Source organism: Carya illinoinensis, chromosome 1, assembly GCF_018687715.1.
Source record: "Carya illinoinensis cultivar Pawnee chromosome 1, C.illinoinensisPawnee_v1, whole genome shotgun sequence".
NCBI classification, from domain to species: domain Eukaryota; kingdom Viridiplantae; phylum Streptophyta; class Magnoliopsida; order Fagales; family Juglandaceae; genus Carya; species Carya illinoinensis.
Genome location: NC_056752.1, coordinates 10,853,751 through 10,879,246, shown reverse-complemented (window position 1 = coordinate 10,879,246; position 25,496 = coordinate 10,853,751). Strand labels below are relative to the sequence as shown.

At 36.0% G+C, this 25,496-nt stretch overlaps 1 protein-coding gene across 1 annotated transcript; it reads left to right on the top strand.

The window, feature by feature from the left end:
* The first annotated feature begins 10,718 nt into the window (after positions 1–10,718).
* LOC122310345 (CAAX prenyl protease 1 homolog) lies at positions 10,719–23,522 on the top strand. Its single transcript, XM_043124243.1, has 14 exons — positions 10,719–10,873; positions 11,991–12,138; positions 12,316–12,400; positions 12,480–12,575; positions 13,094–13,159; positions 13,365–13,463; positions 13,641–13,754; positions 13,855–13,965; positions 19,166–19,228; positions 20,395–20,487; positions 21,269–21,382; positions 22,312–22,383; positions 22,499–22,564; positions 23,094–23,522. Exons 1-14 carry the CDS (start codon positions 10,843–10,845, stop codon positions 23,208–23,210), a joined length of 1,275 nt encoding a protein of 424 aa, XP_042980177.1. The 5' UTR covers positions 10,719–10,842; the 3' UTR covers positions 23,211–23,522.
* The last annotated feature ends 1,974 nt before the right edge of the window (positions 23,523–25,496 follow it).

Sequence of the window (25,496 nt, the reverse complement as noted above, 5' to 3'; positions counted from 1 at the left end):
AAGATTAGGTTGTAAACCACGATACAAAGACGTATAGGCCTAAATTCTATAATTCTTTCAGGCTTCTTCTTTTTAGGGATCAAAGTTATGAAAGTATGATTGAGTTAGAGTACATGGCACAATTCAAAACTTGTAACATAGCAAAGGGTACTAACTCACCAACTATGTGTCAATACTTCTAAAACAAATATGGGTGCCATGTCATCAGATCCTGGAGCTTTAGTAGGATTCATCTGGTTCAAGTAGAGGAGTACAGAAAACTAAAAAACCGGTCGCCATAAAAAACGATCTGTTGTGTCAGGAACAGGCCAGAATCGGTTGGCACACGGTGGAATTTATTAAAAACCGACCAATGTCGGTTTGGCAGCGGTTTGACCCTGGTTCAAACCGCTAAATCGACCGAACCGATAAAAATTTATTTAAAATATATATATACAATATACAAGAGATAATTGAAATGACATTGTTTAGTATTAAACCAAACAACATCGTTTCATGTAAGACGTGTGAAAAAAATTTTAATTGAAACGATGCCATTTGATTTTAAATCAAACGGCATCTTGAAGTGTCGTTTCAAGATGAGACCATCTTCAACCTCTAACTTCTTCTTCCTTCGTTCATTGCATCCTTTGCACCAACTCCCTCTCTCTCCTCTACAACACACTCTCTCTCTACTCTCTCAGCCGAACTAAGCCACTACAGTAATCGAAAACCGACAGAAAACTATCGGAGTCGATATGGCCAGTTTTCCTACTCTCCATCCACCGGTTACGGTCGATGGTTCCTCCCTCTTCAACGGCGTCGGTTTTGCCCAAAAACCGTGTTGAATACGTCGGTTTTCACCCCTAAGTTCAAGGTTGTGCATACCTCTTCTTTAGTAAACATCTTATTAAGCTCACTATTCATGTTGTCAGATATTCTCCCATTTAAGCCTTCCAAGAAATCCAGATCTGTAATTTGAGTTGAAGTAGCAAACAAAGCTTGAAAGTAGTTCATAATTACCTTATCCCTGCATTCCTCAATCTACCACATCCTTTCTTCATCCTTCAGGCCTACAATCAAAATTTTCCTCATTCTCTATGAAGTCTTATTAAAAAAATACTTTATGTTTTGGTTCCCTGATTTTAACCATAAAACTTTTGATCTTTGTCTTTATAAGATTTCTTCTATTTCTAACAAACTTTGTAATTTATTTCTAGCTACCTGGTGTTCCACAATCCTCAAGCAATGAGGGTCGCTAGCTTGGAGTTGTAAAATGGATTGTCGGATATGTTTATGCACTAATCCAAAAGTCTGCTTGTTCCACACTTTCAATTTTTGACTGCACACTAAAATCTGATTGATCACAAAACTCATATTTGCACAATCAAGGCCCTCTTTCCAAGAGACTGCTATTACTTTCTCATAATTTTCAACTTCCACCTACATGGCTTCAAACCTAAACAATCTCTTCCATCTTCTATTATAATTTCCATCATTCACATGGATAATAATAGGCACATGACCCATATAAGCTGTTGTTCCATGTACAAATCTTGGATTGGGATATAGACTGAACCATCCATTGCTTGCCAAAAATCTCTCCAACCTTTTACTTATGTTGTTTTGCATCCCTCTTCTATTATACCAAGTATACTTAATACCCTCATATCCTATGTCATACAAAGCACATTCATCCACCGTAGTTCTGAATTCCACCATATGTCTTTCTGGTCTAGCTCTCCCTCCTATCTTTTCCTGTTTGCATAGAATCTCATTGAAATCTCCAAAGACTAGCCATCCTTGATCATCCTCTTTTAAAAATTGGATGAGCCTCCAAGTTTCATGCCTTTTTGTTGTATTTGGGTGTTCATAAATGCTTGTTAATTGTCACTCTCTTTCCTCAGCCGCACTTCTTTCATCCTAGCATCAATGTAATATTTGGAAAAACTCTTCACAGTTAACAAACTTTATTTTTTCCACATTAAAACTAGACCCCAACTTCAACCCTTATTCTTTACTGCCAAGCAATACTCAAAACAAATATTGAATTTTAAAGGCTATTTTTCTAACAACCATTTTTGTCTCTTGTAAAAATAAGACTTGACGAACTTCATTCCTGACTAAGTTAGGAAGAGCTCAAATACTTTTTGGGTTTCTAAGCCCATAAAAATTTCAACTTATGATTTTCATTGCTCTCGGCGCTATTGGGAACTAGCCTTCACCAATCTTGTTTGTTGGTCTTCCTCCTCATAATTCTCCTTTTTTCTTTGTTTGTCTGCCTTCTCATAATTCACCTTATTTCTCTTCTATTTTTGATTGCCTCTTCTTCCCTCTAATGGGCTAGCTGTGTCTTTATAATGAGTTGGGCTAGTGGGCTTTCCTCACGGGCCCTACCCAACATACCAGAATGATTGTTTTGTGGCCTCACTCTCATCCCTTCCTATTGCACATGGTCCTTCATGTCTTTTGGAGTCAACGGTTCTATCTCATGAACATTCCCCTCTATAGCTGTCGCCTTTGCAATAATCTTGTATAACACGTTGCAAAGACTTATAGGTTTGTAATCCCCCTACCCTCTTAGGTTCTACACACTTTGGGATTAAAGCAACATATGTGAAGTTCATGCCATTCCCCAAATTTCCATCATTTAAAAAATACAGTATAGCCTCACACATACATCAGCCCCTCTTGTACTCCAAAACCCTTAATAAAAAACATGCACTGTAGCCCTAAGGACCTGAGGATTTGTAAGGCCCCATTTGCCTCAAGGCTAGTTCCACCTCTTCTCTAGTAAAGGGTTTCTCTAAATCATCATTCATGTAGCTTGTGACTTGGAAATCTAAGCTCTACAGGCACTCCTCTATTAATGCACTGAGAGAGGTAGTTGTTCTATAAACTTCATCAAAATGCTTTCTGAATGCTTCAACAATATCCTCCTGTTCTACCCTCAATTCATACTGTCCATCCATTACAAAGGAATTTGATTTTTTTCCTTCTTCTTTGGTTGACACACGCATGAAAAAACTTAGTGTTCTTATCTCCCATGTTGTACTAGTTTCTCTAGAACCTTTGTTTGCATTTCAAATCCTCCTACTCCAGGAGCCTTCCCACCTCTTGTTGCATGTTACTTATTTCAATTATATTATGAGGCCCTTCCTCATCTTGCATCTTATTGATTCAAATGAGCTTATCAATACTACCACACCTCTCCCTGTCTTTCTTTCTAAAGCCACTAGCTAGAGTGCCACTGCACATGCTTAAGAGTCTTCGCACTTTCTTCATAGGCTTACGACAATGCACCTTCTTAGATTAGACACTATCAACTATTTCTTTACACTCATCTTTCTTTAGCCAGCTGGCCTCAAACCTAAACACTAGGCCTGTGCTCTGACTATGATGGAGTTGGAATAGTGCCTTCTGACTTCTAACTCCAACTTGAGTCGGAGTCCAAAATTCATGTCGATTTTGACTCCAAATGGAATCGAAGCTCAACTTCGATCGGAAGTCAGAATTTTACTTCCGAGTCCAATTGGAGGTCAGATTTTTTATTTTCAATTGGAACTCCGACTTCTAAATGGCAAGAAATAAATATAAAAAAAATATAATTAATGTAAATACATCATTCAGAAAGTCCTATACAATGGTTCAAAACATTGATAATAGAAAAAATTTTCAATTTCAAAATTTGATTAAATAGTCCATAAGAAGAAACATATTGGTTCAACTAAAAGGAAAAACCTCATCTGTAGCATCGTGCTTAGTCATTCTTCATCCTGAAATTAAGATAAAAAGTCCCCAATCAATAAAAGGAACCAAAATTGATTCAGAAAACACAGTAAAAGTAGAATTTTATTACCATTTATCACCAATAAAGATTAAAATTAGTTCCGTTATCAACTTATCTTTATCCATACTCTATCAGTTATCGGCAATTATGCTAGGGTTTACAATTAAATCTGTAAAATTATAAAAAGTATAAGTTAAATAGATTTATGAAATCATAAAAAGAATTAAATAATTATTGAAATACTTAAATAATTATTGCAATAAAATTTAATAATAAAAAACAAGTAAAATAAGATTACCCGATTCAAGCTTATAGCTCTCAAAATCAATGACAATGCTATTTAGTCCAAGGAGGGTATCACTGATCCAGTTTCGTGTGCAAACGAGGGCCTCCACGGTTGACGGTCATAATGAATTTCAGAAAGCATTCAACACTCAACCTCTAGTGCTAAACGCCGATTCAGATGCAACCGTAATAATAGGAATGACTAGCATATCTTGGACAATACAAGAAATGATTGGATATTTGGCAGAATTAGCTTTCAACCAATTTAATATTTGAAATACAGCATTAGGTGCCTTGACCACTTCCTTAAAATACCATTCAAACTCAGGAGTACATTGCATAATATTCCTCGATGTAACAAGTTGTTGATACTCATTTATAATGTTGTGACCTTGACGGCATAGACGCAATGCTCCATCTAAGCTAAAGTCATTGGAGAGAGGTGTCGAAGTTAAGTGTGAGGTACCTACTGCAGATGAAGGCTGGCCAATATTACTATAGTGGTTGTATAAGTCATCGAGATTATTTTTGAGCGCTCTAATAAATGACCTAGCCTTCACTGCCCTGAGGACAGAGTTTGTCTCAAATTCTATCACAACTAACTTAACTTGGAGGTCAATGATCATAGCCTAAAAGAGTAATCTATATATCTTATCAACTTGCCCCTAATATTTATTATATTTGGTTTGTATCCTCTGAGCCATACCAGATAACAGTCCGCTCTGGTCATCACAACCTTCTTGTAAGTGATGGTGTAGCATCGAGACCTCGCTGAACCACAAGTTTACAGTCGTATATGTGGATCTAAATATCCGTATAGTAATGTCATAAAAAATCTGCAAAAATGTGACAAAGTACCCCACACCGGTCTAATCATGTGTGTCTGGTAGCTGAGCCCCTTTTCTGCAGGCTCCACCAAAGCATACGTAAGGCCCCCATCCTCTACCTCCATCCTCTTAAACACTTTTTGGTACTTCTATGCCACATCCGACATAATGTATGTAGAGTTCCATTGAGTCAGAACGTTCAAGCACAACATCCTAGAACATGAAATCCCAAGTTGTTCTGCTATTGTCTTGAACTTTTTGAGCCTTTGAGGGGAAGTCTTCACATACCCTACGATGTTGCGGACTTTGATAATGGAATCGTCAACCTCTTTTAACCCCTCATTAATAAAGTTAAATATATGAGCACAATTTCGAATATGGATAAACTCGTGGTCCAGAATGATATCATTTCTCACCCTCGTATTTTGCTTGAACCATTCAATTATATCATCATTGGCACTAGCATTGTCAATTGTAATGCATAAAACTTTTTGAATTCCCCAATCCTTCAAACAATCATCCATCTCCACCCCAATCGATGCACCCTTATGATCAACAGTATCTTTGAATCCAATAATCCATTTTTTCAAATTTCATTCGTTGTCAATGTAGTGTGTTGTGATACACATGTAGGAAACGTTATGTACAGACGTCCATGTGTTAGTCATAAATGACACTCTCTGGCCAATGATGACAAACATCTTTCTCATATTTGCCTCGTCTTTTAAATGCATCTTCATACAATCTTACATCACTATATGCCTTGATAGCAATGGAAATCGTGGCTCAAATATCTTGATAAACTTTCAGAACCACCCTTTTTTGCCGACTGTAATAGAAGGCATCTCATCTTCAATTATCATCTCTGCAAGCGCATCCTCAACAACTTCTCATTGTATTGAAGGATGATCATTTTCCTAAGTTGTGTACCATCAGTCATGTAAAAGTTTCGTAACTAAGCTTGGTCTGATCTTTGGCCGTTAATCCCTTCGCTATCTTATACCTCTGGCAACCATTAAGATGTGATATCAAATAAGCTGTGACTTACTTCTTTGAATGACATCTAACGTGTGAACCACAATGGTTACAACTTGCCTACAGTTCCTCAAGATTATCGTCAATCTTGGTAAAATGTTCCCATGTCCATGACCTTTTTTTATTTGATCGTGGTGGCCTCGCAGATGGAGGTGGTACATTCGGCTCATCCCCAATAACCATCTTATCCATCTCATTAAATGCATCCTCTTCATCTTCTATATTTACTGGGAGTGAGAATTGACTACTTGTACACGAAATTTGTGCTCTGAAAGTGGATTTAGATTTTGGTGCTTAAGTCGAAATTGTGGGATCTTGATTCAATTCTGGAGTCCCACTAGGTGAAGCATCCATATCTAGAATATGACACACATATATAAAAAAATCAATTATATATTGAAAGAAAAGGAAGAAGTACTTTAAGTCTTTAACTGCATGCTACAAATTCATGATATATATAGCTAGCTAGAGTGTATATATATAGTTTGATTAATTTTAATATTTTATAGACTAGCTTGGAATATAAATTGTGAAACACAACAAATCACAAAAGAAAAAGGATTGTAAGTAGTTGTTCTTTTAATATTAAAAAAATCAATCACGAAATATATATTATAATTCTCAAGATCACGTAATAACAAAGAAGAATAACAATGCAATATATATATATATATTACAATTATGTGTTTTCTTAGAGGGGTCTAATGTAATCATCCATATTCTCAAAATTTTTGTAAAGGTAGTCGGAGCTAAAGTATTTGTACTTTTATTTTTTCCGATAAATAAGGATAGTTGTGCATGTGGAAGATATTCCCAAAATCATGCTTTCCCCATTTGTGTTCCCTTTCTCTTAGTATTAGGCTTGGTTGTTTCATTCCCCTTGAAAAGTTGAATTGGGTACTAAGTTTTATCACAAACAAGGAGTTCATGTAAGAATGGTTATACTCAAGATTTATTGTGAAAAAAGTGCTCTTTACTAGGATTATTATGAGAAATGCTTTATTTACAAATAAATCTCATAAAATCAAACACATTTAACCAGGACTAACCCAACATTTACCCTAAAATCACATCAAAGCCCCCAACTCCTAAGCATGTTAAATCAAATTCACACATAACTTTTTATCTCTATGAAAGACGAACCCATAAATTCACAAAAACCAAACTATATTTTACAAAAATCTCACACCACTTCTGTGGGTTCAAACATGACTAAACCAACATGAAACAATCCAAACACATTTCTTGCAAGGCATCATCATATCAATAAACCAACCCAAAATTCAAAACACAAACATAAGTCTTTCACTTCAACCAAACAAACTTACACTTTCCTTCCTTACTACCATAATCTTAAATACACCATTCATTCAAGAGGATTGGCCATTGTGCAAGATAAACACATTTATACTCTCAGGCATGAAAACTTTCAACCACAAACTTGAAACTCTAGAGCGTAAAATAACAAGTTTCCTCTTAAGAGAACATGATTTTCACTATGAGCATGCAAACACCAAGCCATCATGACTCTAAATCATGAGTCCAAGAAACACACAGCAAACCGGGGGGAGATTTTACAGATTTATCACACGGGCTCATCATTCATCAACCTAAACTATTTTCCAAAATTATGAAAGAGCAAAGAGAGATTTATCTAACTGTGCATGTGCACATGAATGTGTGAGTAGGAAGTATCATTAGATTCACTACCTAAACAAACATTAAAATCCTAAAAATTAAAATTACCAATTGGCGGTGGCTTAAAGACAACATTACGGTGATGGTGGCTTGAAGAAGGTAGCGTGAAGCAATCTAGGGCATGAAGATTGCAATGGGGCGTGAATTGTGAAGAAGTGAAGACCGAGTCACTAAAGATGGAAGAAAATTGTGACTTGTGTGTGTTGAGAGCTAGGGGTATGCAAAATGGAAGACCTGAAGAAGAGTAGAAGACGACGTCGTGGCCCATGGTTCTTGAGTCCTTGACTCTTGCGGCGTCGTTTACGATATAAAGAAGAAAACAACATCATTCTTATTAAAATGGAACAATGCCGTTTGTGATAAGAGATAAAATTATCACAAATGCAAAATAACGTTGTTTTGTATCTAGGTTTTCTTAAAAAAGTCGAAAGTCAGAAGAGATTGGGACTCTGAGTCCGACTCCAAATTCTGCTTATGAAGTCGGAATTACTTTGACTCCAACTTCGATTTTTAGAGTTGAAGTCGGAGCGGGTATCAGTCGAATCGGAACCTTCGATATTTTGCACACCCATACTAAACACATATCGTCTTTTACACAACTTCCTTTTCAGTTCCACAATAGACAACAGGATAGGCTTGTGGTCTAAACTTCTTGCAACAAGCCCTTCCACCAAAACATCACTAAGTATAGCTTTCTACTCTGCATTCAGTAAAAATTTGTCTAGCCTTTCTTTTGTGTAAGTGTGATCAAAGTGCCTATTACTCCATGTGAAAATATTGCCCACACAGCCAGCATCAAACAAATTGTTGCTCTCCATAACCCCTCGAAACCGAGTCATTTGGTGCTTAGCTCTTCATTTCCTTCCCACCTTCTCTCTGAGGGATAATATCTCATTAAAGTCACATGTAACACACCAAGTTGTTTCTTCAACAAGCTTAATTCTATTCAATAGCTCCCAAGAAAATCTTCTTTTATTGTGTCAGGATGTCCATAGAAACCAGTAACAACGCAATCCCCTTTATTGCCCTCTCTTAATTTTGCACTCATATGCCAATGAGAGTAAGTCTGAATCTGTATAGCCTCCCTATCCTTCCAGAATAGAGCTAAGCCCCCTCTCTTCCTTACAAGATCAGTTGCAAAACATCCCTTCATTCCTAACTTGTTTTTTAAGGACTCCACTCTCCTTGTTTTTGTCATAGTCTCAATTAGAAAGACTATTTTGGGTCTCTTTTACTTAATCAAGTGGCTAAGTTCTTCAATTGTTTGAGGGTTCACAAGCCCTTAGTAGTTCTAGCTTAACAGATTCATAATGATTGGTAGGGCTGCCTTACAGCCTCTGCCATTAAATCCACCATTAGTTTATCCCCTTCAACCAGTTGCACCCTAGCATTTTTCCCCTTACCACCCTTCAACTTTCCCTCCAATACAACACTATCCACACTTATCTTCATAATTGTAACAGATGTAGCAGATGTAAGGGACTCACCAGAAAGTTTTGGCCCTCGAGCCCTTCTCTCCAACTGCCTCTCTTTTGCTTCTCTAGCCCATTCAAGCTACCTGAGACTTCCTTTCTTTGTTCTCCCAATTCTTGGAAATTATCATGAGTCAGAATTAATCCCTCACCCCCATCATCCGACTCCCTTTCCGCTAACTTCTTCACTCCCTCCATTGCTTCCATCATTACCCTTTGATCCTCATTAGGATTCTCCACCACCTTAGAGCTCCTCCTCATCTCAACAACATTTGTAGTCCCTTTCCCATCCACAACAAGAGTTCCTTGAACCTAATCTTGCACTCCACTTTCACTATGTTGTTTGTTCACTTCCTCTTTCCTCCCCATGTTCCTTTTAATACCTACCAGTGCCCTCACCTATGATCCAAACTGAGTGGATTCCCCCTTACCATATGGCCCTTTTTTATCCCCACTCCTACAACCTTGTTTCCCATGTAAGATACATTCACAATGAAAACAGATCCTAGGCAGTTTTTTGTATTTGAATGGAATCCACATACTTTGGCCCTCAAAACTCACTATTATGCCTCTTGCTGTAAATCAAATTCAACTCTCACCCTAAGGCATTTTTCCCAAGCTACATCACCTTCATTAGCATCCACCTTGATGACCCTTCCAATCGATCCACCAATATTCTCTCCCATTCTTCTGTTCATACCTCTTAGAGGGAGGTTATGCATTTAGATCCAAAATCTTTCACTGGAGAAATTCAGTAGGTGTGAATGGGTCATTCCGTTGAACATCTTCAAAACAAAAAAAAAAAAAGATAGTTATCATACAACCAAGGACATCTGTCTAGAACTCTGTCCCTATCACCTTGATTCACAAATGTAATTACATAGCAATTCCCTCCGATTTCATTGAATTCCATCTATTTACTAACTCTTCATACTTTCTCCATCATCGATCTAACTAACTACTTCCCAATCACCCTATTAGCATAGATCTTTCCCTCCAGATTGCTCTTCTCTTTCAACTTTAATCCATCTAGCTCATCTTTTTCAAGCACAATTGGGTTTTTCTCTTCTTCATTCAAGTTAAGACGATCCCATCACTCTTCTAATCCTTTCATTACCCCTACACTGACCACTGTAATGATTGGAAACACCTCCTCTATACTTCTTGAGAAATAGTAGCATACTCATTACTTTACCTTTATTGCTTACGGGAGACGATAGAGAGAGGACTCTTTATATATGGTAACCATTATATTATTATATATTATAATATATCATTATATTATTATTTACTATATTATATATACTATATAATATATCAGAAAAATCAGATTGAAACGATAAAACTGAAAGTATCGATTTAAAGATATAACTGATGCGATATTGATTCTTCAAATCTTAAAATTGGTATATAACTAACCACCAGTTCAATTATAAAATATATTTAAAATTAGATCAAATTGGACTGATTATTCTAAGTAATTTTGTCTTTTTAGGGAAGAATTTGGAAATATTTTTTTACCGTATAAACTGTAGACTAATATTATTCTTTTGCCCTTTCAAAAAAAAATATTATTCTTTTGCCGAAACAAAGCAGACATTGGTCCATCCTTAAGACTCAAAGTCCGGGTCGAATTTTTTCGGATTCGACACTTTCCCGTTCCTATATCCACCCACACGCTTCAGAAGAGGCAATTCTCCCTCTCTCTCTCTCTCTCTCTCTCTCAAAGACTCTGCAGCGTGAAAGTCAGGAAAAAATGGCGTTTCCGTACATGGAGGCTGTCGTTGGTACTCTCTCTCTCTCTGTCTAACGGGTTTTGCTGCTATGTCTTTTCTTTTTCATAGTATATCGATTCGAGGAAATTTCCACCCCCTCCCGTTTCACACATTTTACAACGATTCGTTCAATTAGGGATTCATTCTTTGTTTTCATTTTATTTAGTTGATTTTTGCGTGTTTTTCACTTGTTGTAGGTTCTCAGTAGCGTAAATTTCAGTTTGTTAATTTCTCTTCAATGTTCCTCTTATTATTTAACATCACCTTTCGAAGTTATTTTTTGGCATTAGTTGATATTTCAAATACTGGGTTGTCGTGGAATCTCTCCTTGAGCTTTTGGGTAGTGAGACAATGTTCGCTAAGATGGAAGCTTTTAGCTTATTGATGGGGCTAAATGAATAACTGTAACGCCCGGGGGTGTTACAATAACTTTTAGCTTATTGTCCTCAGTACGACCTCGGGGCGTACTGGGAGTGAGCTTTCCGTTTTCTTTTAGTTGCATAGGTGGACAAGAGAATTCTGCAACACCGGTAACAAATTGCTTAAGATAATTCATCGTTGGAGTCACCAGCTCAAAGTTAAATTTCCCTTTTAGTCTCTCACATGTTTTGGCTATTAATGAAATAGCTACTTCTCGACATATGTTTTAGCTATTAATTATAGCTTTTCAAGACAGTTTAAGTGAAAGGTGTAAATATTTTTGTTGGCTGTGGTGCTATTATGGCATGTTACTTCCCAAAAGAAAATGATCGATGGCATTTGACTCAGACATTGAAAAGGCTTGCACATTTGTTGCAATTTCTTGTTATTATTTGATAAATATGAGCAAAGAGAGTTGGCAAAAGATGATTTCTTTGTTTAGGTTTATGAAGCTGCAAGTAGTATCTGTTAAACGTTGTGAGTTCTGGAGGGGATGTATTTATGAGATCATGTACATTTTTTCTTGTTACTTTTTTGTTCACCCACATTTTAATTTCATGGTATTTTTGTTTTCTTATTGTTTGGAATTGATCTTCCCTCTTCCCTCTGCAATAATGGTTGATTCTTTTTGGTGTAGAGTTTGCAAACCCTGCCCTTTTCTTCGTGATATATTTTTTTCCAGGTTTCATGATTTTATTGTATATTCCAGGTTTCATGATTTTAATGTATATCTTTGAAACTTATCTGGATCTACGGCAACATTCTGCCCTCAAACTCCCAACTCTCCCAAAAACTTTGGAGGGAGTGATCAGCCAAGAGAAATTTGAAAAGTCTCGAGATTATAGTCTTGATAAAAGGTTTGTTTTTCAGTTTCAATTGATACTTGAAATTGATGTATTGTGGAGTTCTACTAACAAACTTCCATCCAACATGCTTTTAACATTAAAGTATATAATTTTAATTATATTACTAACTACTACTACTACAACAACTTTTACTACTGCTATCTCCTGATGCAACATTTTTTGTTTCAGCTACTTCCATTTCTTTCATGAGTTTGTGACTATACTGATGGACTCTGCAATTTTGTTCTATGGAGTTTTGCCTTGGTTTTGGAAGGTGAGTTATTGGATGCTGTGTTATTTTACACCCCACTCGAAGTTTTATCATCCTTTTTGTCTACTCGTTATGATTGCAGAAATCAGAAGAATTTGTGCTGCTAATTGGCCTCAATGCAGAGAATGAGATATTACACACCCTTGCATTTTTGGCTGGTGTTATGGTTTGGTCACAGGTGAGCATGTGAATTTTCCTCCTTAATCTAAAAAATAAATTGATCTTTCAACGTTACTAAAAAATAAATTGATGTTTCAACGTTATTGTAGATGAGAAAATTCCACTTGTGTGTAGTGTATCTTCAATGTGACAATATTCAGCTCAATCAAGTGCCATCTGCTGCTGAGTAGATAGATATATTGCTTTGGTTCTTACTTGTTTTGTGATTATGTTGCTGAAGATCTTAACAGTTTGCCCATGGACCTTGATTTGGAAGGGTTCATGAGAAGTTGTTTATACGTGAGAGTCAGATGTTAGAAGGAGTGTGTATGGGTCTTGTTGGTTGTGAATATTTCCAGAAATTTCCTCTACATGCCATGTTTCCTTCTTTTTTATTTTTTCTGTTTTATTTAATGACTTGTGGGCACTGATAGATACAAAGTTATGAACTTGTATGATTGTACCAACAAAGTTATGCATATCTACTATATTGTGATCTCTTAGCACTGATAGTTTCTTTTGGAATTGTTTATGCAGATCACTGATTTGCCATTTTCTCTGTACTCAACTTTTGTGATTGAGGCCCGCCATGGTTTCAATAAAGTTTGTATTCTTTCCATGTCCTCTTATCACCATGTTTATCTCTTGTTATTTCCTGGTTTCCTCATTTGGTATTTTGGAACACTTCTGATTTTATTTCTCGTTTTTTGGGACCTGGTACAAAACTTCTCTTTGATTTTTTTTCTTTCTTTCAGCCTTCTATCCCATTTCACTCTGCTTCTTGACACTTTTATCATCTGTTTTACAGCAAACATTATTGTTATTCTTTCGGGACTTAGTTAAAGGAATTTGCCTTTCTGTTATACTGGGCCCACCAATCGTTTCTGCAATAATTATAATCGTACAGGTAAGGTCATGCGTCAATACCTAGTATTCATACTTTTTGGTCGCTGTTGATTAACATGATTAAGTATTAATTCCTCTAGAATTTAGAGTTCTTTACAACCCGTCTTATCTGCCCTCTTTTCTGTATGTTATTGTGAAATTCCTGCCTCACAGTGGTGGTTTCATCTGGTGGATGCAGAAAGGAGGTCCTTACCTGGCAATCTATCTTTGGGGGTTTATGTTTGTTCTTTCAATCGTAATGATGACGCTCTACCCTATTCTAATAGCCCCACTATTTAATAAGTTCACCCCTGTGAGTATTCAAGATATTTATCATTAACCGAGTAAGTCAAATCATTTGTTTATAATGTTTGATTAAATGGTCTTTTTTTCTTGGTATGCTGCAAAAAAAGCTCCCAGAAGGTGAACTTAGGGAGAAAATCGAGAAGCTTGCTTCCTCCCTCAAGTTTCCTTTGAAGAAGTTGTTTGTTGTTGATGGATCCACAAGGTCAAGCCATAGCAATGTGAGATTCAAGTCTGAAACATTTTTGTTTTGTTTTTTCAGTACTCTTTTCCTTTGGACAGCTGCTATAGGGCTTGATAGGCTTAAGTTTCATCTTGTATCTTTTTCTACTTTTGGTGAAGTATTTTTCTTGTACACATCCTATGTACATGGGTTCACCTTTTGAGCTCTTTAGTGAAATTTACTACTTAAAAGACTATCCATGTTAGTTTAGTGGTTCTACATTTGTCCAAATTCTTGTTAGTGGAGGGGGTGAATGTTAGATGTATTAAGGTCTTTAGAGCTGTCACTTATCCAAGTTACTCCCCCTGTGATAGTTTGTGTCAGCACACACTAGGTAATAACTTTCGTTTTTTTGGGATGGAAACATAATTTCTTAGTCAGGGGAGCCAAAGCATGATTGGGAAAAAAATTTTAGGATTTAAGATTTTAATTAATAGATTGAGAATAAAATTACTACACATTTAGTGTGAACAAAGTGAAACAAAAGAGAAGACTTCAAATTATTGTTACTTGATTTTTTTCAACTCAATCACCTATGAAAATGGAATCAGGCTTTCTTTTTTTATCATTAAAATTATCTATGATTGTATACTAGATTTTGCAGCAATTTCCCTTTTCATATAACAAAATGCTAGTTGGAAATACTAAAATTTTAATGGAAATTATTATTCTTCCGAATCTAAAGGATTCATTTGCAGGGAACAAAACTATCATGTAGCTTGCACAAATATATAATGGGCTATACCATGAAATAGTCACCAAGATTTTTTTTTTTTACTAGTGATCATATTAATAAGAATAGGCATAGCCAAAGTACACAAGATGGTATGCAAAAGGTAACACCAATTTAAGAAGTAGAATTAGAAATAAGAAATTCATGAAAATCATGGCCGCTAAAGTCTACAGCTGTGGCCCATAGAAATAGAGTGCTGACAAAAAGTAATCTAATTTCTTCTGAGTGTTCCTTGTCTTCAAATTTCCGGTCATTTCACTCATTCCATAGGCACCACAGGATACAAATAGGAACCATTTTCCACAAGGCTGTGATTTATGGAATACCTCGTAAATTTGTCCAGCTGGCTAAAAGCTCAACCACTGTGGCGGGCATAACCCAAGCTAGCTCTAACCTACTAAACACTTCATCCCATAATGCTCTTGCAACCTCATAGTGCAATAGAAGGATTCACCAATCCACTATTATCGCCCTGCATTTCTGTAAACTATCCATCGTCAAAATTTTACTTGGTGATGCTGTCCAAGCAAAAAATACTGCTTTGGGAGGTGCCTTATTTTGCTAAATCCTTCTTCTTGGAAATTGATTATTCTACGGTTGTGTGAGACTTATAGGAAGTATGAACCAAGAATGTACCTTTACCTACGGTTACCCACCACAACATGTCAGCTCCTTGAGTTCCCGGTTTCATGGAGTTTAGAAGACTAAAGATCTCCTCAAAGTTGCCAACTTCCCAATCTTGGATTGCTCTAATGAAAGTCATGTTTCATTGGACTAGGTCACCAAATATCTCCCTACAATTAGCCATTGATGCTTCTTTCTCACATGCAGTCTTGAAAACTGAAGGGAATGAGTCCTTAAGGGTGTTATCTTCACACCACAGGCTGCTCTAGAGTTTTATCTGGAACCATCTCCCAACACTAATCTAGTGTGCCGAACAAAAACCCCCCACCCTTGTGTAATATGCTTCCATATTTGCACTGCATATACTCCATGTACCTCCTAGTGCTCCACCTCTACCAGAGGTAATTGAAATCAATCATTGATTTCCATAAGGCTTCTAGTTTTGTATTATATTGCTAGAACTATTTCTCAAGTAAGGCCCGATTGAAAATCCTCAAATTTCTAATTCCCAACCCACCAAGAGAGATTGGGGAGCATACCTTACCCCACTTGACCAAATGGAATTTTGAAGTCATCCCCCAAACAATTCCAAAGGAAATCACGATAAAGTTTCTTAATATGGGTCGCCACACTTGCTGGAATTGGGAATACAAATAAAAAATACGTTGGTAAATTAGACAAAGTGCTTTTGATTAAGGTGATCCTACCATCTTTCGAAAAGTACAATCTCTTCAACTTGCTAACATGCGTTCAATCTTCTCAATCATTGTATCCCAAATTGATTTAGCCCTTGAGGCGGAAGACCAAGGTAATTTATGGGAAGAAAGGACACCTTACATCCAAGAGTATTAGCCAATTGCCGAATGTTGTGAACATTACCCACTAACACCAATTCTGATTTGTTTAAATTTACTTTCAAACCTGATGCTGCTTCAAAGCAAAGTAGAAGTGCCTTAAATGCCCGAATTTGGTATTTTTTTGCCTTACAAAATATCAGTGTATCATCTGCAAATAACAAATGAGAAATGTTAATAGATGCCCTATTGGGGTCACCAACTAAGAATCCAACCATAAAGCCACTATCAACCAAGGCTAAGATAATTCTACTAAGCGCTTCCATAACAATGACAAAAAGGAGTTGGGACAAAGGGTCCTCTTGTCTCACACCTCAAGAGCTATTAAAGAAACCAACTGGATGCAATTCACCAAGATTGAAAACTTCACCGTTGAAATGCACCATCTGATCAATGAGCACCATCTCTCCCCAAAACCAAATCTCTCAAGCAAGTAGGAACTCTTAGCTGACATGATCATAGGCCTTCTCCATGTCTAACTTGCATAGGATCCCCAGATTGCCAAATTTTAGCTGCCATCTAGGCATTTATTGGCGATTAGAATTGAGTCCAAAATTTGCCTACGATTTACAAATGCATTTTGGGGTTTTGTAATGATCATCCCCAAAACCTCCCCTAGACGATTTGCAAGCACCTTGGAGATGATCTTATACATCCCATTCACAAGACTAATTGGCCGATAATCCTTCACATCCAATGCCCCAATCTTCTTGGGAATAAGTGCGATGAAAGTGACATTAAGGCTTTTCTTAAATTTCCCAACCGAAAGGAATTCCTGGAACATTTTCATTAAATCGTCCTTCACCACATCTCAACGTGATTGAAAGAATCACATAGAAAAACTGTTTGGACCAGGTGCTTTGTTTTTGACAATTCTCCTTGCCACACTGTAAACCTCCATCTCCTCAAAGGGCCTCTCCAACCAAGAAACGTGTTACATGGCAAGAGCCTCCATACAATCCACAACACTTATATTCAGCATCTCAATGGAATTAGTTCTCCAATGAGAGTTGCCACTTTGTGAAAAAACTTTGTACTTCGGTCTCCTTCTTTCAACCACAATCCTTTTGATTTTTGATGTCAAGAGATCTCCTTTGATAAAATAACCCTCTCTAATTTTGAAGCTAACTTAGACTTTTGAGATAATTCCTCCAAAGAAAGAACCCGACCCTCCTTTATCCTCTCTACCTCTTGTAACTCCTCTAACATAGACGTCTTTCAGTCACCTATATCACCAAAGGATTGAGCATTCAAAAAGTTTAAATCTTTTTCTAAAGCTTTTAGTTTACTTGCGAAAATGAAGCAAGGGGTGCCGTGAATCTGATATGAAGACCACCATTGCCTAACCCTTTCCACAAAACCTTCAGTTTTCAGCCACATATTTTCGAACTTAAAATACTGACGCCCTCCTTGGATACCACCGCAATCCAACAATTTAAGACTTAAAGATATTCATCAAGGAGCAGAACAGAAGAAATGAGAAAAAATCACAATTCTAGTACACCCAAATAAAAATAACTCTAATATCACCGTCTTCCTAATTGTTATTACTCCTTCCAATTATTTAAATTGACTTTGGGTTATAGAAGCAAATGGACTTTGGTTAATTTTTTTATTTGGTAAGTGATAAGAAAATTTTATTGACAAGTAAATAGGCATAGCCCAAGTACACAAGAAGCATACAAAAGAAAACAGCTAAATACAAGCTAGGAACTAGATTAGGCTAAAAGCAAATTATGAAGATTTTCTCTATTCAAAACAAGAGCCTTTTGCCCAAATACACAAAGTACTAAAGAAAAACTTTCTAAGTTCTCCCATTGAGCATTCTCTATCTTCAAAGCACTGCCCATTTCTTTCCAACCATAAACACCACATTAAACATAAAGGGATCATCCTCCAAATGGCAATAATATGCTGATTCCCCTTAAAACCTTGCCAACAAGCTAAGAGATCCACCACTTGCTTAGGCATCACCCAAGCAATACCCATTCTACTGAAAATCTCATCCCAAAAAGTCTTAGCCACCTCACAATGAAGATAAATGGTCAATAGATTCACCATCATTCTTACACGTGAAGCTCCAATCCACAACAAATAATCCACGCTTTCTCAAATTATATGTGGTCAAAATTTTTCCAAGGGATCCCAACCAGAAGAAAAATGCAACCTTACTAGGCAACTCAGATCTCCAAATGCGCTTTCAAGGGAATTTATTAACACAATGACAAGTCAATGCCTTATAGAAGGAGCTAACCGAAAATCTGGAATTTCTAGGAATCAAACCTTCTTTTGATAGGGTTGCATTTGGCAAGAACACAATTACTTTCAATGAGCAATGTCAGAATTAAAAGCCACAATATTCAGTAGTCTCTACGCTTAGATAGCTACTCACAACAACTCCCAATTCTCCTGCTCATTAGACTTGGAATTGATGCTCATCTTTACTTCTTATAGTTGGGTCTAAAATCTTGTATACTTCTGGTTTATTTGAGTCACACACCTCTCTGCTTTTAATAAAATTTGCAGCATTAAAAAAATTGATGGGGTCCAAACTCATGCATACCTCTCACTTATATTTGAGTAAATGAAAAATATTAAGCAAAAAGAATTTCAAAGCCAAGATGGCTCCATCTCTACTTTTTATGAATAAAAGTGTAATCTGTACCATAGAGAGAGTCATCACTTTTATTATCAAAATGGGAAGTCATAGGGCCTTTTACCGTAAGGAATTGCTAGTTTTGTGGGTGAGGTGGGACTGGATCTCGTGAAACCCAAAGTGAGGAGGACATACGCCTTTGTAGAGTATTACGAGAAAGTTGCCGACATATGTATGGCACTCATGTAACACTTATTATCTTGCTTGCTTTTACAATATACTGCTCATGCTTTTAATTGTGATTTCTGCCTTCCTCTTGTTGTTTCTCATGCTGTACTCTGACACGTTAGATTACCTTTCTGGCTGATTCATCTTATTATACATAATGCAGGCATATATGTATGGATTCTTCAAGAACAAGCGAATTGTCCTTTATGACACATTGATCCAGCAGGTGTTCAATAGGACTGAGCTATCCTTTTCCTTTTTATGTCTTGAATTGCTTGATTTCTTCTCATTATAACCTGTGATAATTCTTAGAATGTTTGCACTTTGAATGTGTACAAAGTGCTAAAAGAATTTATTGCTTCTTCAGTGTGTTCATTCAGATTATTTACTAAGTTTCTTCATTTTAACCAGATGGTACCTTGCTTCTGTAGTTGCTATTTAGATATGAAATACATGCCCATGATTTGTGCTTGAACAGTGACACTTCCTGTGCTTTTGTGATAATCTTTCATTTGAAATTTGTTTGGTGGTTGTTTTCTAATATTATCATTCTTTCACAATCATAAGCTTTGTCCTGGTAAACTAAAGCACTCTCAGGGCTTATTTGGGGAGTGGGAAGAGATGAGAATTTTGTAAATAGTAGTAAGATAGTTTGTGAATAGTAGGGAGATAGTTTGAGTTTAGTATTTTTTGGGTTTTGGGAAAGGAGAAAGAAAAAGTTGAATAAAAAATATTATAAAGTTAAAATATTGTTAAAATATATTTTTCTAATATGTTCGAGGATTTAAAAAAGTTGATTCTTTTTTTGAAAATTTGGAAAAGCTGTAATGATTAGTTTGACAATTTTGTATTTTAGTTATGTTTGGGAAGGAGATGAGATGAGATGAGATGAGAATTTTGGAATGAGATCTATTTCTAAACAAGTCCTCACTTGTGCTCGCAAATGTACTGTGGGTCTTTATATTCAATCAGTGGTTTTGTACTTTTAGAATGAGGAGTCGGTCATCGCGAAATTCTTTTTTCAGATCGTTTGAATTAATAAAATATATTAGATTATGATGTTACTAGATTTTGCCATTCACAAAAGCATTAAGTAAGCACCTATTTGTGATCATCTACTTGATTTCACATATGCACATGCATATGTACACCATTCAACGAATTTAGCAAGGAACTAATGGCCTAGCACACTAAACCTCTTCTCTGTATAGTAGGGGAAAAAGGAAATCACACCCCAGCTGTTGCTCAACTATAAACTTCATGGCACCAACGAGATGAATGGTGTCCTAAATAAAACTTTATGCTTGTAGTGTGTGTTCCATTCTAGTAACCATTGTGGATGTTACATGGTTATGGCAAGGTTACAATATATATGTTTTTTGTTTTCGGCAGTGCAAGAATAATGAGGAAATTGTAGCTGTTATTGCTCATGAGTTGGGGCATTGGAAACTTAATCATACAATGTACTCATTCATTGCTGTGCAGGTATGCTGTTATTTTCTTTGCTAACGAAACTCATGATTATGTTTTGTTGCTAGTTCACTGCATTCTGTAATGCACTGCTTGACACATGAGATATTTGATCGTGGCCTCAGATAGTGCATGACTATCAGACTATCCATAAGCACATCACTTAACAAGAAGAAAGAAACTAGGCAGAAACATGTGTCATAGTTCTTGGCCTTAATTTATTTTGTTTGTTAGGTTTAGTATTGTATTATCATATTTTTTGCCCCTTAACATGAAGGGTACCCAATTACATGATGTTTAGTACCATTTCTTGAGCTCATTTAGACATCCAATTGTCAGAGTTTAATGAGTCCTTCATTTCTTCATTCTAAAATATCACCTCAAATAACATGTTTAAGTCGTGTTTGATATGAAGATGCATATCCATTTTTATTTCTTTTATTCTTACCATTAGTCTTTTACCCAAAGTATAAGCTTTTTGCATTGCTTGAAAAGTTTTGCATCATGGAAAGTAAACACTTCTGCTTCTACCTCTCTACACCAAGATTTTAAAGTTATTACCACAGTTTATTAGTCACTTGTAATCTCTTTCCAACTTTGTTTTTGTTTGTATCATACACTGTTCCAATACATGTACGTATGTATTTAGAGGTTATTCTATGTTCCTACACATGTGTGCCCCTGTGCGTATACAATATGATAAGTTAAGCTTTCCAATCCAGATTTCTGCTTCTGATTTAGAGGTGCTTTATCTCACGACTTTTGCTTGCTCTGTTGTTCTTTTACTCTAATCCAGATTCTTACACTTCTGCAATTTGGAGGATATACTCTTGTGAGAAACTCCAGCGATCTGTTTCGAAGTTTTGGGTTTGATACACAGCCTGTGCTAATTGGTCTCATCTTATTTCAGGTATTGATATACGAAACAAATAGAAATCAAGGGGTGGCATATGCCATTTATGTTTGTAATACTTGTGTAGTTTACTCAAGAAGCGGTTGTTGCCACTGTCCTTCTCCTCCACTACCATGTTGATTTAGGGCCTCAGATTTACTACTACAATCTTTATATGAAATTTGTACATATTTGTTATTACTGCACTTTTATGTTTGTAGAATGTTTGATGCTTCACCTCGATGTTTATAGGATAGCAAATAATTGATGGTCTGTACTTACGTTCTCCTTCTGGTATTATTATGGAACTTAAATTCATTATTTTATTTATAAAACAATTAGGGAACTTAAATTCTAATTTCATTATTATTAAGTACCACTAATAATAATAATAATAATAATAATAAATTGTTATGGAAGTAATACTAAAGATAGTGAGTTGAATTCTTGTTCTCATTTAATTACAGGATTTTGTTAATTGATCTCAAGTTCTTTCCTAGTTTGTTCTAGTCTTTAGCATGATTGTTTTAAAAGGTTTACATCATCTTTTTAGTCTTTCAATCTCATTCTGTTAACATTGAAAGTAGCATTTACATTGTTTTTGTAGTTGATTTGCTAAGCAGGCTCGAAGCAATAACTGATCCACTGAGCTTATTCATTAAAAGTTTCTAATTGCTGTATGTCATTTAGAATTTTGCCTGCCCTTGAACTAGTTCTCAATGGTAGGTTTGTTGTAATAAATTCTTTCATCACAGGAAACTCATGCTGTTTGGGTAGCCTTGAACTCATTTAATTATTTCATTATTAATGAAATTGAGATTTGAATATTTTTGGGGAAGAAAATTAGTAATGCTCTTCTATTTTAGAATGAAATTGAGATTCTAATATTTTGGAGGAAGAAAGTCAGTAACACGATTGTATTTTTTACTGGGCTTTGTTGTTTGCAGCATACTGTGATACCTCTCCAGCACCTAGTAAGCTTTGCCCTCAATCTTGTGAGCCGATCTTTTGAGTTTCAGGTAATCTATCTGTATGGTTCTTCACTATCTTTGCAATGTGGTCTATTTCTTTGTTGACAACTTATTCTTTCTCTTGGGAGATTACTCCTACTTAAATCTGTTTCATTCTGTCTAGGCTGATGCCTTTGCTAAGAAACTTGGTTATGCCTCGGAACTTCGATCTGGTCTCGTGAAATTGCAGGTGACTTGTCTATGGTTTCCCTCCCTTGTTTTTTTATGTCTATCCTATTTTCTTCTTGTTGCTCTGAGTGAGAATCTAACCTTATGATGATGAATTTTCACTTTCAAAAGTTAATTTACTATGGATTCCAAATCATGATTTTTTTCCAATGTTATTTGTTTTACTCTATTTTTCATGATGTTTATTATTTTCAGCGATAGATTCTGTGTTTCTGTTCAGTGCTGGGTGGCTTAGATAATATAAGATTAGATAGATTTTCAGATTATTGATCTGGATGCCTGGACAGATTATGGGATTATGTGAATTGCACAGCTAATGGAAAATAACTAGAACTCCTGTCATCTTGTTTATATATTAGGTCTTTGTCATATTATTTTTTTCCTGCAAACCGGGGGCATATCAGATATTTCATTAGGCGGTATCCAGTCCAAGGATTATCTGCCAATCCATTTCGTTCTTCTGACACTAATACCTTGTAATCCGTTGCCATCCATGACTGAGTGCTAACTGGAAAAGATGTGTATTTCAGGAAGAAAATTTGTCGTCTATGAATACTGATCCTTGGTACTCGGCTTATCACTATTCACATCCTCCCCTTGTTGAAAGATTGGCTGCACTTGATACACCAGATAAGAAAGCAGACTGACACCAGCAACCTGCAGATCACAAATACAGTACGTTTACCTGTATGAGTTATTGACATATTGTAGGCTTGGATACTTGTACTTCCTTCGGGACAAGTTACAACTGTGGTTTGTGAGTGAAGTTTAACCGGCTGCACCCTACTCTTGATATACCATGGTTTTAGAGAACAAATGAATGAAGTGCTGCAGCGTGCCAGTTCACTTAATGCAAGTATTTGTAGGCTGCTTTAAGAAACGTGCTGCCACAGAATCGAGAGAATCAAAGGTTTTTAGGTTACAAGATTATCTATCTATAGAGATCTTGTGTTATTTTTCGTTTTTGTTTTCCAAATGCTGGTTTTCTTTTCCGTGAGTTCATAGTTCTATTTCTAAAATAGCATTCCTTAAGAATAGATATATTTAAAGTTCCTCCCTTCCCCTCTCTTTCCCTCCTCTCACCCTTGTCCAAAGTCCTGTTGCCATCATCCACCTGCTGCTCTTACTTGTATTCCCCATCTCCCCCCCCCCTCTTCTCTTTCTCTCTTCCTCTCTCCTTGCAGTCACAACCTCCAACAACTCTCTGCCATCATCTCTACCTCCCCAAAACTCCTCTCGCCCATTTTCACTCACCTTGTCTTTTTCTGTCTGGTATTATTATGTGTTCCCTATTTTATTGCTATTATTGTCTAAGTGCCATTATCCTACTTTCACTGTGCTTTAGGTTCCATATTTTTTTTTTCTTCTTTGATTTTAAACTCATCTATTACTACCAAACAAAAAATCAGTGCTAGAAAGTGATGCATTACTGCTAGAACCCCAAAGAAGTTGTAAGAATAAAGAGTTATGATCTTCTGATTAGGTCTATTAATAATCTCAATCCACAAGCAAGCCATTCCTTTGTCCGAACTCCTAATAACATATGGTTGACAGAATAAACGAGAGAATTTTTAAGATATTGCGATGCTGCATGTAAACATGACATCAGGTAGATATTTTGATATGCATGTTATCTCAATTGTAAAATGATTGGCTTTACTACCTGTCACATCCTAATATTCTGAAATCATGAGTATTATACTTATTATATTACAAATGGTATTTTTCATTAAGATAATTATTAGTAATAATTCATTCCAGGTTGGTTGCCCAAACCTCCAAGAAAGTCTAATTGTGATAAAACAAAACAAAAAAAATCTTCTTCAAATTCCCATAATTATAATGTTATCCACCCATTTTTTGGTACTCTTTACACCATTGGTGTTACTTTCTTCAGCCAAAAACCTCATGCTGCCTTGTCCACATTCTGATATTCTGAAACAGATGTTTGGATGTTAAGAGTTGGAGAGTTTTTATGAATTTTGAAGGAATCAAGTTGAGCTAAAAGTTTATTAGTTTTTGTGAAAGTTTTGTCTCTAACCTTAAAATATATTTAAATAATATATATTTGATGATGATGTCAAAGTTTTATAATTTTTTTTTTTTAAAAAGTTGATGTGTTTTTATATTAAAATAATATATTTTTAATGAAGAAGTGAAAATGTTGAAAGCAGGAAATTTTGTATGTTTAGAAGAAGTTCAGAAAAAACTAAAAACTACTCTGATATAGACAAAAAACACTCTATTCAGTATTCAATCATTCACTTGGTTATCATATTATCATCACTTAGGTCCTCGTGATCACCAAAGTCCATACAAGTGGGGCCTACCCACAAGCAAGCATCTGTGACAATCACATTTCTTTTCGGAACCTCCCCCAGAAATTTCACTCCCCGATTGGAAGTATAGCATAATAATCATATAAAGAATGTATTGTATTGCATTGTCTAACTAATTGTCTATTTTTTTTCTTTAATCAAAGTGCATTAATATTAAATTATAGATACATGGTGGGGTGTCCTGTACAAAAGATTGATTGCACTGCTTGAGTGCTTGGAGAGATAGAAATAAAAGAAAAAGAAAATGCCAAAAGAACTATAGTTCCAGCCCATGTTACTCGGCTTATCCAAGGAGAGTACCGTCAAAAGTCATTTACAAGTTGAGCAAATGGCTCACTCCCAGGATAAAGATACCGAGACCATTTATTTTGGAGCATTTTGTAGGAAGAAACTCACTTTCAGTCTCTATGTTCTCATCCGGGGAAAGTATGAACATAGCTGGATAGCTAGAGACGGAAAAACTTGATTTTTGACCGCATTGAAAGAAAACTAACGACTCTACCGACGCATAGGGCTTTTGCACTAGCGGGAATGGAGCGTGGTAGAATGCAATCATGCACCTTAAAGATTTGAGGTTAAGGAATCTGTTGGTGA